General features: G+C 43.7%; 1 protein-coding gene across 2 annotated transcripts; it reads right to left on the bottom strand.

Moving 5' to 3' along the window:
• Positions 1–2,186: 2,186 nt before the first annotated feature.
• taf3 (TAF3 RNA polymerase II, TATA box binding protein (TBP)-associated facto) lies at positions 2,187–9,459 on the bottom strand. 2 transcript variants are annotated; one of them, XM_079278504.1, is made up of 7 exons: positions 9,120–9,459; positions 8,415–8,657; positions 6,114–7,927; positions 5,954–6,036; positions 5,258–5,528; positions 4,918–5,024; positions 2,187–4,169 (listed from the first exon to the last, which is right to left on the bottom strand). In XM_079278504.1, the coding sequence occupies exons 1-7, from the start codon at positions 9,283–9,285 to the stop codon at positions 4,055–4,057; spliced, it is 2,799 nt and encodes a 932-aa protein (XP_079134630.1). In that variant the 5' UTR covers positions 9,286–9,459; the 3' UTR covers positions 2,187–4,054. The 2 variants fall into 2 exon arrangements, with proteins under 2 accessions (XP_079134630.1, XP_079134631.1); XM_079278505.1 differs by having other exon boundaries at positions 6,114–7,924.
• Positions 9,460–11,633: the final 2,174 nt, after the last annotated feature.

The raw sequence follows: 11,633 nt of genomic DNA, 5'->3' as shown, positions 1-11,633 counted from the left end.
GTTAAATAAGGACAGGTTGCAGCTATGGGCCTATACCGACAGTAATCCAGAGCATAATGTATATATATTCATGACATGTACCTGTATTTCTGCAGAACAATCTGGGGGAGGACATTCTTCATTACCACTAAATTACTGGAATCCCCAACCAACTGATGGCATATTGAAGAGTGCTATCACAAAAACTCTTTGCATGTTAATTTGCATTGGACCCAAGTTCTGAGCTAGCTGGTAATATGATGAAGGCAAGGCAGTTTCTGTACACATATTCATAACTGACATGCTTAAAGCATGTTTTGCTGTCACTGTGGCACCCGATTAAAGATTTGAAACAATATTCTTTGCACAAAACCCAAGAGAAATTAAATCTAGGTCTCATTCTCCCAAAGGTGTTGTGTCCTGTTAGAGCATGACATAAAGTAGGAAAGTCATCTGAAACAGGGTTATGTCAGTGTGTGCCGGTATCACAGCCGAGAAGACCGGCGTGGATGGGCTCTACTTCCTCTGGTCGCGGCACACAAACCTCTTCATTCCAGCCCTGCCCTTTTTTCTGCTGACATGAATATTTTAAACGCTGAACTCCAGCTCTTTATGATGTGTTGCTGCTTATTATGACTGTCAGCGCCACGTTGAGCACAGCATCTCAGAGAGCTCTGATCTACCAACATGTGAAGAGCACCAAAAAAAGGCTCAGTATGATGCTTTCCTGTTGAAAGCTAACTCAAAAGAGGTTGGAGGAGGAAAATAGTACGACACAAAATGGCAGGTGGAAACGAAATGTCTTTGTAACTTGTGAACGTGCAGCAAATATGCATCGCTCTTGAGAAAACAACCACATCCTGTGCACATGCACAGTGAAGAGAAAGGTGGTGTTGGTGCATGAACAAAAGAAAAGGAAAGGCACTCATGCCTGTCATGTAACATGTCAAACAGCAGCACGTGTTTACAGCACTGCAGGTGGCATTGTGATGAGTGAAAGCTGCAATCAGCTTTCCCTTTTTACCACTTGTGGGCTCTCCTGGGACTGATTGCACCAATAAATACCGTCTGTGTTTTTGTGGATTAAAAGTGAAACTGTTCCAGCTCGGTGCGCATTGTGTTCTGTAGTGTGTAGTAATGCACAGTGCTGCACACGTGAGCTTTAACAAAGAAGAAGTTCTGTATTACATAAGAATAGTAGCCTGTTTATGAAGCAGCGTAGATGCACCTGGACAAGGTGAAAACATTTGACCAAATAAGAGGCGTCAGACGTGGCAGAGCTCTATCTTTACACGCACGGGTCAGTACAATTTACGATGCGACAGATGCGAGCAACGAGCTTCTCCTGTACGAGACCTGACACCAGCATGTGTGACTGAAGAGGGCGAGAGGCCCACGGCCACGAGTGGAGTTAGCCTTTTAGCATTAGAGGATACTGCTAACCATGACCTCCTTAACCTTCTGGTCCACACAAAGTCTCCTCTGTCTCTCAACAACAACCTGCTGGTTCAATCTATTTGCAAATAGTTTACCACTGAAGTGCTTCATTGCTCATTTATGTATAAGATACTGTATTTCCCGGTCTAACTCGTGTCTTAAAATGACTTTTCGTGTGGGCTTGCATGAGTGAATGTGTCTCATATGGTTAGAAAACTGCACCACATTGAAATGTCAGCTTGTTTTGGTGCAGAAGTAACTTTTACTTCCCCTTTTACTTCACACATCATCTTTTCCACTTCCTCTTTGATTCTCTGTGTTATCGGAAGACACCGAGTAGATTTCCATCAGGGCCATCTATGGGAGCATATCACTCAGAGTCAGAGACAGGGTGAATCAGAAAAAGTTCACAAGTTTAAAAAGTAAATGAGCCTTTTAAGTACATATAATACGATGCATCCGCATATAACCAAGGTATCAGAGAGCTTGGGGTTTAATCCTATTCATAATGAAACCATGACTGCTGTCTGTGACTGCACTCACTAAATAAGGGGATTGAATTCAGTGATTGGGTGTGTCACAACTTCCTTCAGTTAAATGAGGGCAAAACGGACTTTTCTTTGCACCAAAAGTATAAAGCCTGAAAGGTATCCTGATGTAGTCATGACTCAAACCTGATTTTTGTAACAGCAATCAAGACACAAACGTATCACATATTCATGTCTGAACAAGCTTTAATTAAATGTATCCATGCTTTTACCCTTAGACGACTTAAATGAGCTTTTCTTAAAAGCTCTCTGAACAGCTCGTTCACAACAATGCTGCTATGCACATCACATCACTCTTGTCAAAATCATGTATTTTAAACTACTGCTGTTTATAAATAACCAAATGGTTTTGCACCAATATTAATTTCGGATATGCAGTGAACCGAGTAGACTTCTGAGGTCCAGCCAGCACGGCTGTGCTGATTGTTCCCAGAAATAAACAGAAGCACAGAGAATCTGATAAACATCTCGAGACCTTTACCAGTATGTGAAGTCAAGCTTGACTGGTAATAAAATCCTCTGATATAGACGTTAACAGTCGTGAACCTGTTCACTGGAGCATTTGACTTCAATGGAAAAAGTTAGATCAGACACACACAACTCATAAAATATGATGGTCCACTGATAGCCGGGGAGACACACTTCACCGTCTCACATTCTCTTCTATAGATTTCTAAGTCTTAATAGCATCTGAGTGGCTGTAAATCCTATTTCCAGTCACAGGCATCTGGAGGTCCTCTCATGAAGGACGGCACTGCTGGAGCTGGTTTTACTTGTGAGATAAGGACTCCACATGAATCAACCGAGAGGCACCTGTCACATTTCCTACATTCAGAATATGGTTTGTGAGCAGCCTGCGGTGTCTGTACATGTCATGAGCAGCATGCTCCAGCGTCTGCGCGTGAAGGACACCGTGTGGCCGTTGAGGGAAAAGCAAAAAAAAAAAAACAACTCTGCTGCAAATGGCACAAGAGACATATCGTCAGACGCACTTCTAAAGACAGCTCCTCACCATCGATCTGTTAGAAACACCAGCCTGTGCAATGGGACTGCCAAGCACTCTCCCACATACATCACGAGTTGAAGTGCAGGATGGCAACTCTGCGGAAAAGCCCATGCATTGCACACTGCTGCATGGGAGGATCCTGGATTTAAACTGTAACCAACTGCTGAGACGGATAACGATGTCATCACGTCTCGAAGGAGCAGGAACAAAATCCAACATCTGAAACTCAAGTTGGTTCAAATATTTCCAATCTATTCTATTTCATTCAATCAAATGCAAACAATCAGTTAATCGGAAAACAAAAATTTAAATCAATTTTAAAAAGGTATAATTTGGATGGTAGTGACATTTACGTCTTAAAGTCTGCGAGTACACAGACCGTTCATCTTTAATATTGAAATTACATTACAAGCACAGCTACAGTATTAACTCCAGGACATATCCATATGAAGAAAAAATAAAAATACAAACTTTAAATTTAAAAAATGTACAGAAATTCATTAGAGTTAAAAACCAATCATCTGAAAATGGATTTAACAAGTCAGAATCCTAAGAACAAAATGCACTTGGCTTGGAAGTTGGTATTGACACATTTATACACACCTGATGCCATCCTCGTTATATACATGACATTTCAATGGTACTGCAGAAGACTGGGGAAAGGTTCGACTTGGTGGTCATTGCTTGTGTGGCAACACAAAGGAAACAGAAATAAGGACAATGAATGTTAGTCGTTCTCTGGTTCTCTGCTTTGTTGAGCTCTCGTCTTAGACCGATGGTCTCGGCCTCCTCATACAAACATAATCGTCGCGATCGCCTACGACTGGACATCCAAAGCAACACGCACACGTTTTACAGGTGAAACAGGAAAGAGCCCACATGAGAACTAAGGCTGGATATGTGCTGGTTAAAGCCTTTTTTCCTTACCAACTCACAATGCAATGGCTGACATCCTTTAAAAAAATCATCAGATGTTAGTACCAGCCACAATTTTAAACTTTCGTTTGTATTTTTATTTTACAGCAGTGCCACGAGTGTTCAGTGATGGCTTTCAAGTCCAAAAAAATGTGCTTCTTGCATAGTCTCAATGCACTTTGTGTTTCCTTTTCTTGTGTTTTTTGTCCTTCTTCCTGCTGGAACATTTAACACAGAACCACTGCTGGTCCTCGGGGGGGGCGGTAAGCATCCCGACACAAGGCCTGAGCAGAGGAGGGAGAAGAGGGTTCAGGCAGGTGAAAAGATCTACAAAGTTATATTACAGCATATGGATTTGTCCCAAATCGTCGTTGAGTTCGGTATGACACTTTCGTCAGTTCCAGATATGTAAAGTTAACGAAATGATAACTGTCAAATAAGCTTAATACTTAACTGAAGCACCAACTGTCAATCAATGTCTGAGGAGCCTCTGAAGTTGCCCCGTCAGGAGAAAGCTAACGAACACTGCTATCGGGACGCTTCATGCATTATACTGAAACAACCTAATTCTGTTCATTCTGATAACCGCAGTCTTAAGTGTGAGAGTTCAACCCGGACAGCTTTGGCAAATGAGAGACCAGAGCTGGTAAATTGAGATCTGTCATTTGGAAGCGTTATGGTTTGACCAGTAGGACACAATGACACGGCACAAAGCGGTGTGGCTCGGTGACATTGTGTCTCTGGAAACTTAAAACAAGCTAAACTGTTGTAACACCATCACTTCATGTTTACAGGGCTTCGCTGTAATGTTCCTGCTGTTATTTACTTTTTTCTTACCAACCGTTTCACTGACCAATGAGCCAAATGACACTGCTCTACTGAAAATACAGATGTTGATATCTGTCCGATACGGACTCAAATTAGCTGGATCAACTTGTAGACTATGCTGAACTACGATCTTATATAAAACACACACCGTGGTACAACGGGAGTCATTAGGCCAGAGAAGAAAAGGGGGAATAAGACTCTCACCAATGATACCAGTCATCACAGTCATCACATCCTATCATGGGACTGCCATCATCGGGTTTGTTGCATCCAGGACAAATCCAGATCTGGTTTCCCCATTCATCTCGGATCTAAGTAAGATTCATTTCACAGAAAGCATGAGCAACACACTGCTCAATGACAAAACAGCCGTTACACAAACAACGGATTCGTGAAAATAAAGAGAAAACAGTGAAAACATTTAGTTTGTTTAATCTTAGGTGTAAGTTCCTGTTCACCGAGACTCAAGATGCCCTTTGTATGATCTTTATAAAGAGTGTTATCACATGCGCTAATTATGAATAAATGAAGGAAGAGCACTCACCACGTAGGTGCTGACGGTCTCGGTTACGACGCTGCGGACCGGAGTTTTGAAGGATGCGGCGGGAGAGAGCAGCGGGGCGGAGGGGAGCAGCGATGACGGGGCAGGAGATGGAGGAAGCGGAGAGGGAGGCGGAGGCAGAATGGGCAAGACTGGGCAGAGCACCGGGGGTGGGGGGGGAGTCCGAGGGCGGTTCCCAGGTCCAGACTTGGCAGCGGGGGTCTTGGGTGCTGGCGTCTTGGGCTCTGAATTTGGAACCACCTTGCTGATAACACTGGTGATGGACAGAGACAGATACTAGTTAACACAAAGAGGAGACTTTTCCATCTCTATGTGAGCTTTATGATGTAAAGAACGTCAACAATGTGTTTCAATATATAATAGTTTCAACTGAAAAACATTTTCAGATATGGTTTTCAAACAACAAACCATTTTTACTTAAATCAGGAACTTCATCATCCCAAAGTACATAAAACTGAATCTGAGGAGGCGTTCAACAGAATCTTTATGCAGAGCTTTTAATGCTGCTATAATGACAATCATACTAATAAAAAAAAATATATATAGCACTCGTAGTATGTGACACGATAATACTGCTGCAGAAACAAACATCTTTAACCTTTGTTTTGAATATAGAAAGAGAAAGAAACCCTCATGTGACGTGCGTAATATCAGCAGAAACATTCATTCCGTGCTTACATCTTGTCCTGGCCGGCTCCCACCCGGAGCGTCAGTCTGGGGATGACTGGAGACAGTAGAGCTGCTGGAGTGTCTACTTTCACCTAAGGAAACAGGAAGGACAGGTTATATATAAGTAACACTCTAACGCGGATACTTAATCCCAAACAAAAACAGTTACCTTCTCCAATCTAATTCTCTCTTTTTCCTTCTCCTTCTCCTTTTCTCGTTTTTCCTTTTCCCTCTCCTTTTCTTTCCTCCTCTCTTCTTTCTCCCGCTCCTTTTCTTTGGCCTTTTCTCGCTCCTTATCCTTCTCCTTGTCTTTCTTTTTCTTCTTCTCCTTCTTGTCCTTCTTCTTGTCCTTCTCCTTGCTCTTTACGTCCTTATCCTGGAGGATCGGGGCCAAAGAAGGAAGCATGGAGGGGATGCGCAGGCAGGCAGAGGGGCTGAACAGTGGCGGCATTTCAAAGGGGGCCAACGCAGATTGTTTCTGCCGGTCGTCCTTGCTCCTGTCTTTACCTTTGTCCCTCTTATCTTTGTCCTTTTTACTTTTTTCTTTATCTTTCTTTTTGTGTTTCTCTTTCTCCTTCTTAGGGCCATCTCCATCTCTGGTTTTTATCTTGATGGAGCCCTCGGGCAGAGTAAAGTCTCGCATGAGGAAGTGCTCGTCGTCCTTCACTCCAAAATCCTTCCAGGGCATCTTTCCCTCCTTGGAAAAGTCCTTGTTTTTATCCCTGTTCTTATCCTTGTTCTTCTCTTTCAGCTTGCCCTTATCCTTTTCCCGGTCCTTGTCTTTCGGCTTGTCTTTCTCCTTCTTCTTCATTTTAGTTTTCAGTTCCTTCTTCAGCTTTTTCTTGACATCTAACGATGGCACAATCTTGTTCTTCTCCTCAAACACCTTGAGTAAAGGTTCAGGAGTAGGTGGCGAGGCCGATCCTGAGGAGACGTAGTCTCCAACGTTTGGCGGGGGAGCGGATGGACCCCCCTGGCTGACCTTTCGGATCACCTCATTGATTGAATCATCCATAGTCCAATTTTCTAAGCCTGCATGTGGCTGTAGGTGAAGTGGTGTTGACGTGTCTTTTACCGAGATCCCAATCGAGAGCTTAGGTGTAGACGGCTCCATGATGGTCAGCCTCCGGGGGCTGGAGAAGCCATTGCTATCCGAATCAGAACCCGAGGAGAAAGCAAACGGATCGGGCTCCCTCTCAGCACACGCTCTGGCAATCACAGCATCAATAGAGTCATCGATGGCTGAATTATCAGGCTCTAGTCTCTTGAAGGGGCCCTCGGCTAACTCCCTGTCTTCTATATTTTGACGCATGTGGATGTTCTCTTTGCCCATCCTCTCATTCAGCGCGCACAGCGGGAGCTTGAGCATACTGTCCGTCTTGCTCTGGGGTTGGGATGCTTTGGCTGAACCCACCTTTGGGCTCTTCGGGCTTTTAGGACTCTTCGTCCTCCCTGGAGATTTCTTCTTTTCCTTAGACTGTTTGGGAGAATGGATGGGACTACCACCCACCGGAACAGGAATGACCCCTTTAGGGGACTTAGTCCGTTGTCTGCCAGGGGATGAGACCTTGGACTTTCTTCCTGGAGTGGTGAGGCCCTTTTGATCAGAGTGTTTTGGGACCACCGGCTGCGGTCTGAAGGAAGGCAGGGCTCCAGAAGGTGTTTCAGGTGACAGGGGGTCGAGGCTATCATGAGAAGGCAGCATGCCTGGGGGAACACGTTGAGGGTTGAGAGAGGTGAGGGGCTCCCTGGGCTCCACCCCCCATTCCGGGCTGAGGCCAGGGTACATGCGCGGCCTCTTGGAGGTAGGCATCATGCCCATAGCTGCATCAGGACTGTCCAGGTGCCTCTTCAGTGGGTGGTTCTCATCGTTGACCGTCTCATCCTCATCCATTTCCTCCTCATCCTCCTCCAGTGCCACCTGCATAGCTTCGGCAGAAGTGCCCATGTCAGCAAGGACCGCCTCCTCCTCCTCCTCCTCTTCTAGTGAGGAAAAAGACAAGAAGTTGAGAACTGTTTTCAATAAATCCCCAAGCATTCTTACAATCACAACACCTCTTTGAACACTTATACAGGATATTATGGTGGCCCATCAAAACTGAGGTTCCCCGACCCAAAGATATGGTTTCATATCCTCAGTTGACAGTTTATTGGGTAAGCCGAGCTAAAACAATCTATAACTCTCACAATGTTTGGATTTTGTTGAAACTATAGAGCGACGTTTTTGAAAATACTAAATCAACAAAACAAAGATTACAACCATCATGAACATATAGATAAATTGCAGTTTTAGCTATACAGGCAATATATTCTAACTGTATTCCCACTACAGGCATGTGAGTGTACTATGTATATTATATTCTATAAATTATGGATTCGTTGAAACACGTCGACCAAAAAATTTACTTTCCACCGATGGAAAACACTGAATACACTCAGAGATGTCCATGTAGTCACTATATGCACTGACCTTCTTGCAGGGAGACCAGAGGTGGCATGTGATCTGGAATGTAATCCTTCCGTTCCTCTGCATCTCGGGCTCCAGGCTGGGGAAACTGCAGGACGTTGTTTTTGCTGACAGGGAAAAGCGGAGTTTGTTGGGCGAAGGCCACCGGCTCCAGGTTGTGGACGTAGTCCTCCAGTTCACTCAGGCTCACCCCCAGGAGTCTGAAGGCCTGGCTGACATCATCCAGGACTGGATCCGTTCTTCCATCTGAAACGCAGCATCACAACAAGTCCTTTACACCTTGACGCGCATACTGCACAAGCCCCATAACTACTAAATTATACTGTTAGGGTTGCTAACGTTTGCTTGTGATTGTGCTGCACACACAAGGATGTATGCCGACTGATTCCACTTGAAGCTAGAAGTAATGTTCAACAGGTCCCAGATGCATGAAGTGAATATGTTTACAATAAACAGTGCTGAGTTATCTAAACTACGGTAATGCATCGACTAACGCAGTGTTGTGACCACAGCTGGAAGGCATCAGAGCAACAATAACAACAACCCATGGAAGCTACCTAGCCATGTAGCTACTGTACTTTTTTTGACACATCAACCTTTGCTCGGGGGCGCCAGCTTCAGACACACAGTTAACAACAACGTGATCGACTACTTCCAAGTGTAAGGGTTAAAAAAAAGGTAATCGGGATACTTAAACGAAGCACTCACAGAGCTCAGAGTACCGATGGCAGACCCTGGCCAACTGCTGGATGTACCGATGCAGCACATCAGACAGCTGATCGCACGCAGTGAGCTGAATCGCATCCCAGCCCAGAGCCTGGCAGATCTGCGCCACCGAAACACGCAGCAGCGAGCGGGCATAGCTCTCGCACATCTCGCTGACTTCGTTACGGTATAAATCCCGGTCAGTTCCTCTTCAAAAACATGGTCCCGGCCTTCATGTTTCACGGAAACCCCTCGGGGGCTTGATAAAACCCGCTACCGCGGTTAATTTTGGACATCTACTTCAGTAAATATATTGGCGCTTTCGCCAGAGTCGCCATCTTGATTCCATCGATAGACCCATCCCCGAAATCCAGAATGCACATGCGCACAAATCGGCGAATCCCTACACAGCTCTGCTGTGTTCGAGCGGATCATCAACCGCTGGAGATGCGCAACAACTCCGTTTGGACGGCTTATTAGCGTTAGTTCAAATACATATCAAGTTAATATGTAACACAGAGTGCGGCAGTTAGTTTGGCCGCCTGTTAAATATGTATTTTAGTCATGTCTAAGAGTGATTTGAGTTACCGGAGATTTGCTCGGGAATCGTTTTAAACGGTGTTTACGTAAAGAACACACTGATGACTAGTTCTGGTTTCCGCTTCACATCCGCTGTGTCACTCCACTAAAGTGGAGAAAATGCCGTCAACGGTCCCTAGTTCAGACTGACTAACTTTATTTATGTGGCGGCAATTAAGTTTAAACTATTTCGTGAAACTCGTATTTAGTGTAATTGTGTTACTCTTAATTAAAACATACGATCTATTTTTTGATCAAATTTATGAATAAAAACGGCGAGAGAGTGGGTCCAATTTCATTTCCTGTTGAGTTTTAGAACATCAAGTAGGAAAGGACTTGGTAAATTATTGAGCTTCTTGTAAGTTTAATGGTTTTATTTAGCGTATCATGATAATTGCAGACGACTTCACTGTTTGATTGGTAGTTAACCTGCCTACTGCATGGTTCCTTGTAGAAGTTGAGTAGAGGAACATTCAGTACGTGTGTAAAATATATCTGAACGATTTGGGGAAATATGACCAATACCAAAAGAAGGACCTCTTTCTCATTTGTTTTAAATAACATCCCAAATCTTACTATTTTGGGTCAGTTTTTAACTGTTTTATTTGGTTAGGATAAATACTGAGTATCCGTTTGATCCACTTTAGTGTTCATTTTGACCACTTTGCATCCACTGCACATTTGTTTTAATGGTACCTGTTATGGTGTGTGTTGTTATTATTGTGGTTTTTACATTTAATTCTTAATTATAATGAGATCAGTTGTGTGAGTGAGTGTCCATCTCTGTGTCTGTCCACATTTAATTTAGCACACGGCTTCACCAAACTGCCCAATATTTTTGGGTGGTCATTTATGGCTTCATGCTCAGACCTCTCATGGTTTGAAGTGACTCATACTTCCTCAAAACACCTTTTATTGCATGTTTGATACTGCTGACTCCTCCCTAATTACTCATAGCTGTGCACTGTTCACACATAAGGAACCCTTGCCAGCGTCTCTCACATCTCCAAAAACAGTTTGCAGCAAATTTCAAGTGTTATTTGGATAAACTGACTACAAATTGGGAATTCAAGCGGCTACCTTCTTTTATGAAAACATATTAAAACATAATAAAGTGACGTATTAATAGCTTTTAAACTGGCTGAAAATCGAAAGGCACCCAGATGCAATGCATTGTGGGGCAGTTGTGTATGCGAGTATACATCCGGGCATTTCTCATGTACACAAAACCCACATACTATGCAGTGTGAACGCAAAACATACTCAATTTTACATCATATTTGGTAAGACTAGTATGTTAGAATGTGCTTTTGAGCACAACCACAGAAGAGGAAAACAGTTTGCTCACTTTGTTTTTGGATATGTTAGGAAGGTGTGCGCCTGCATAGAGCCGGTGCAGAACCACTGCATAGATTACAATGACATCGTATCTGTTGTTCACGACATGCGAGTGAAAAACAAATGAGATACACTTGCAGTCTACTCTTAAGACAGTTGAGGGTGATTCTATCAAACATTACAGCAATGGTGGTTGCAGACACACCCTGCGGAGGTCAACTGACTGCACCTTTCTAGTGGCACTTTATCCTTCTCATCCTATCTGCTGATCCAATTTTATGGAATCAGTTATGGCATTATGACCTTTAAGGTTTTGCAACCTTCTGTATGACGTGCTGCTGCCATCTTGACCAGAACAGTCCTGTTGAAGAGATTTGTATTCTAAGTGAGGCCCTCTTCTGGTTAAAGTTGTTACTTATGATTCTCCATTGCGTGTTTATGAGTGTATTCATTTACCTACACACAAATCCTAAAGACAGTAAATTTGCCGTTTTGAAGCGCAGGCCACTTCATCCTTCCATTGTTAACATTGTCACCTGCCTTTTTTCCAGTTAGGATGGTCTGTGTGTAGTCAGGTGATTTGTTGTGTGTGGGTGATTA

This window comes from Melanostigma gelatinosum, assembly GCF_949748355.1.
Source record: "Melanostigma gelatinosum genome assembly, chromosome: 1".
Taxonomy (NCBI): domain Eukaryota; kingdom Metazoa; phylum Chordata; class Actinopteri; order Perciformes; family Zoarcidae; genus Melanostigma; species Melanostigma gelatinosum.
Note: the sequence above shows the minus strand (reverse complement) of the source record. Positions and strands in the feature narration are given on the sequence as shown.

Coding starts and splice junctions, on each gene's coding strand:
- taf3 (XM_079278504.1), bottom strand. CDS start 9,285: ATGTGCGAGAGCTATGCCCGCTCGCTGCTGCGTGTTTCGGTGGCGCAG. Junction 7,928..8,414: donor TCTGGTCTCCCTGCAAGAAG/GTCAGTGCATAT, acceptor TTTCCTCACTAG/AAGAGGAGGAGGAGGAGGAG. Junction 4,170..4,917: donor TGTGATGACTGGTATCATTG/GTGAGAGTCTTA, acceptor TCCTCTGCTCAG/GCCTTGTGTCGGGATGCTTA.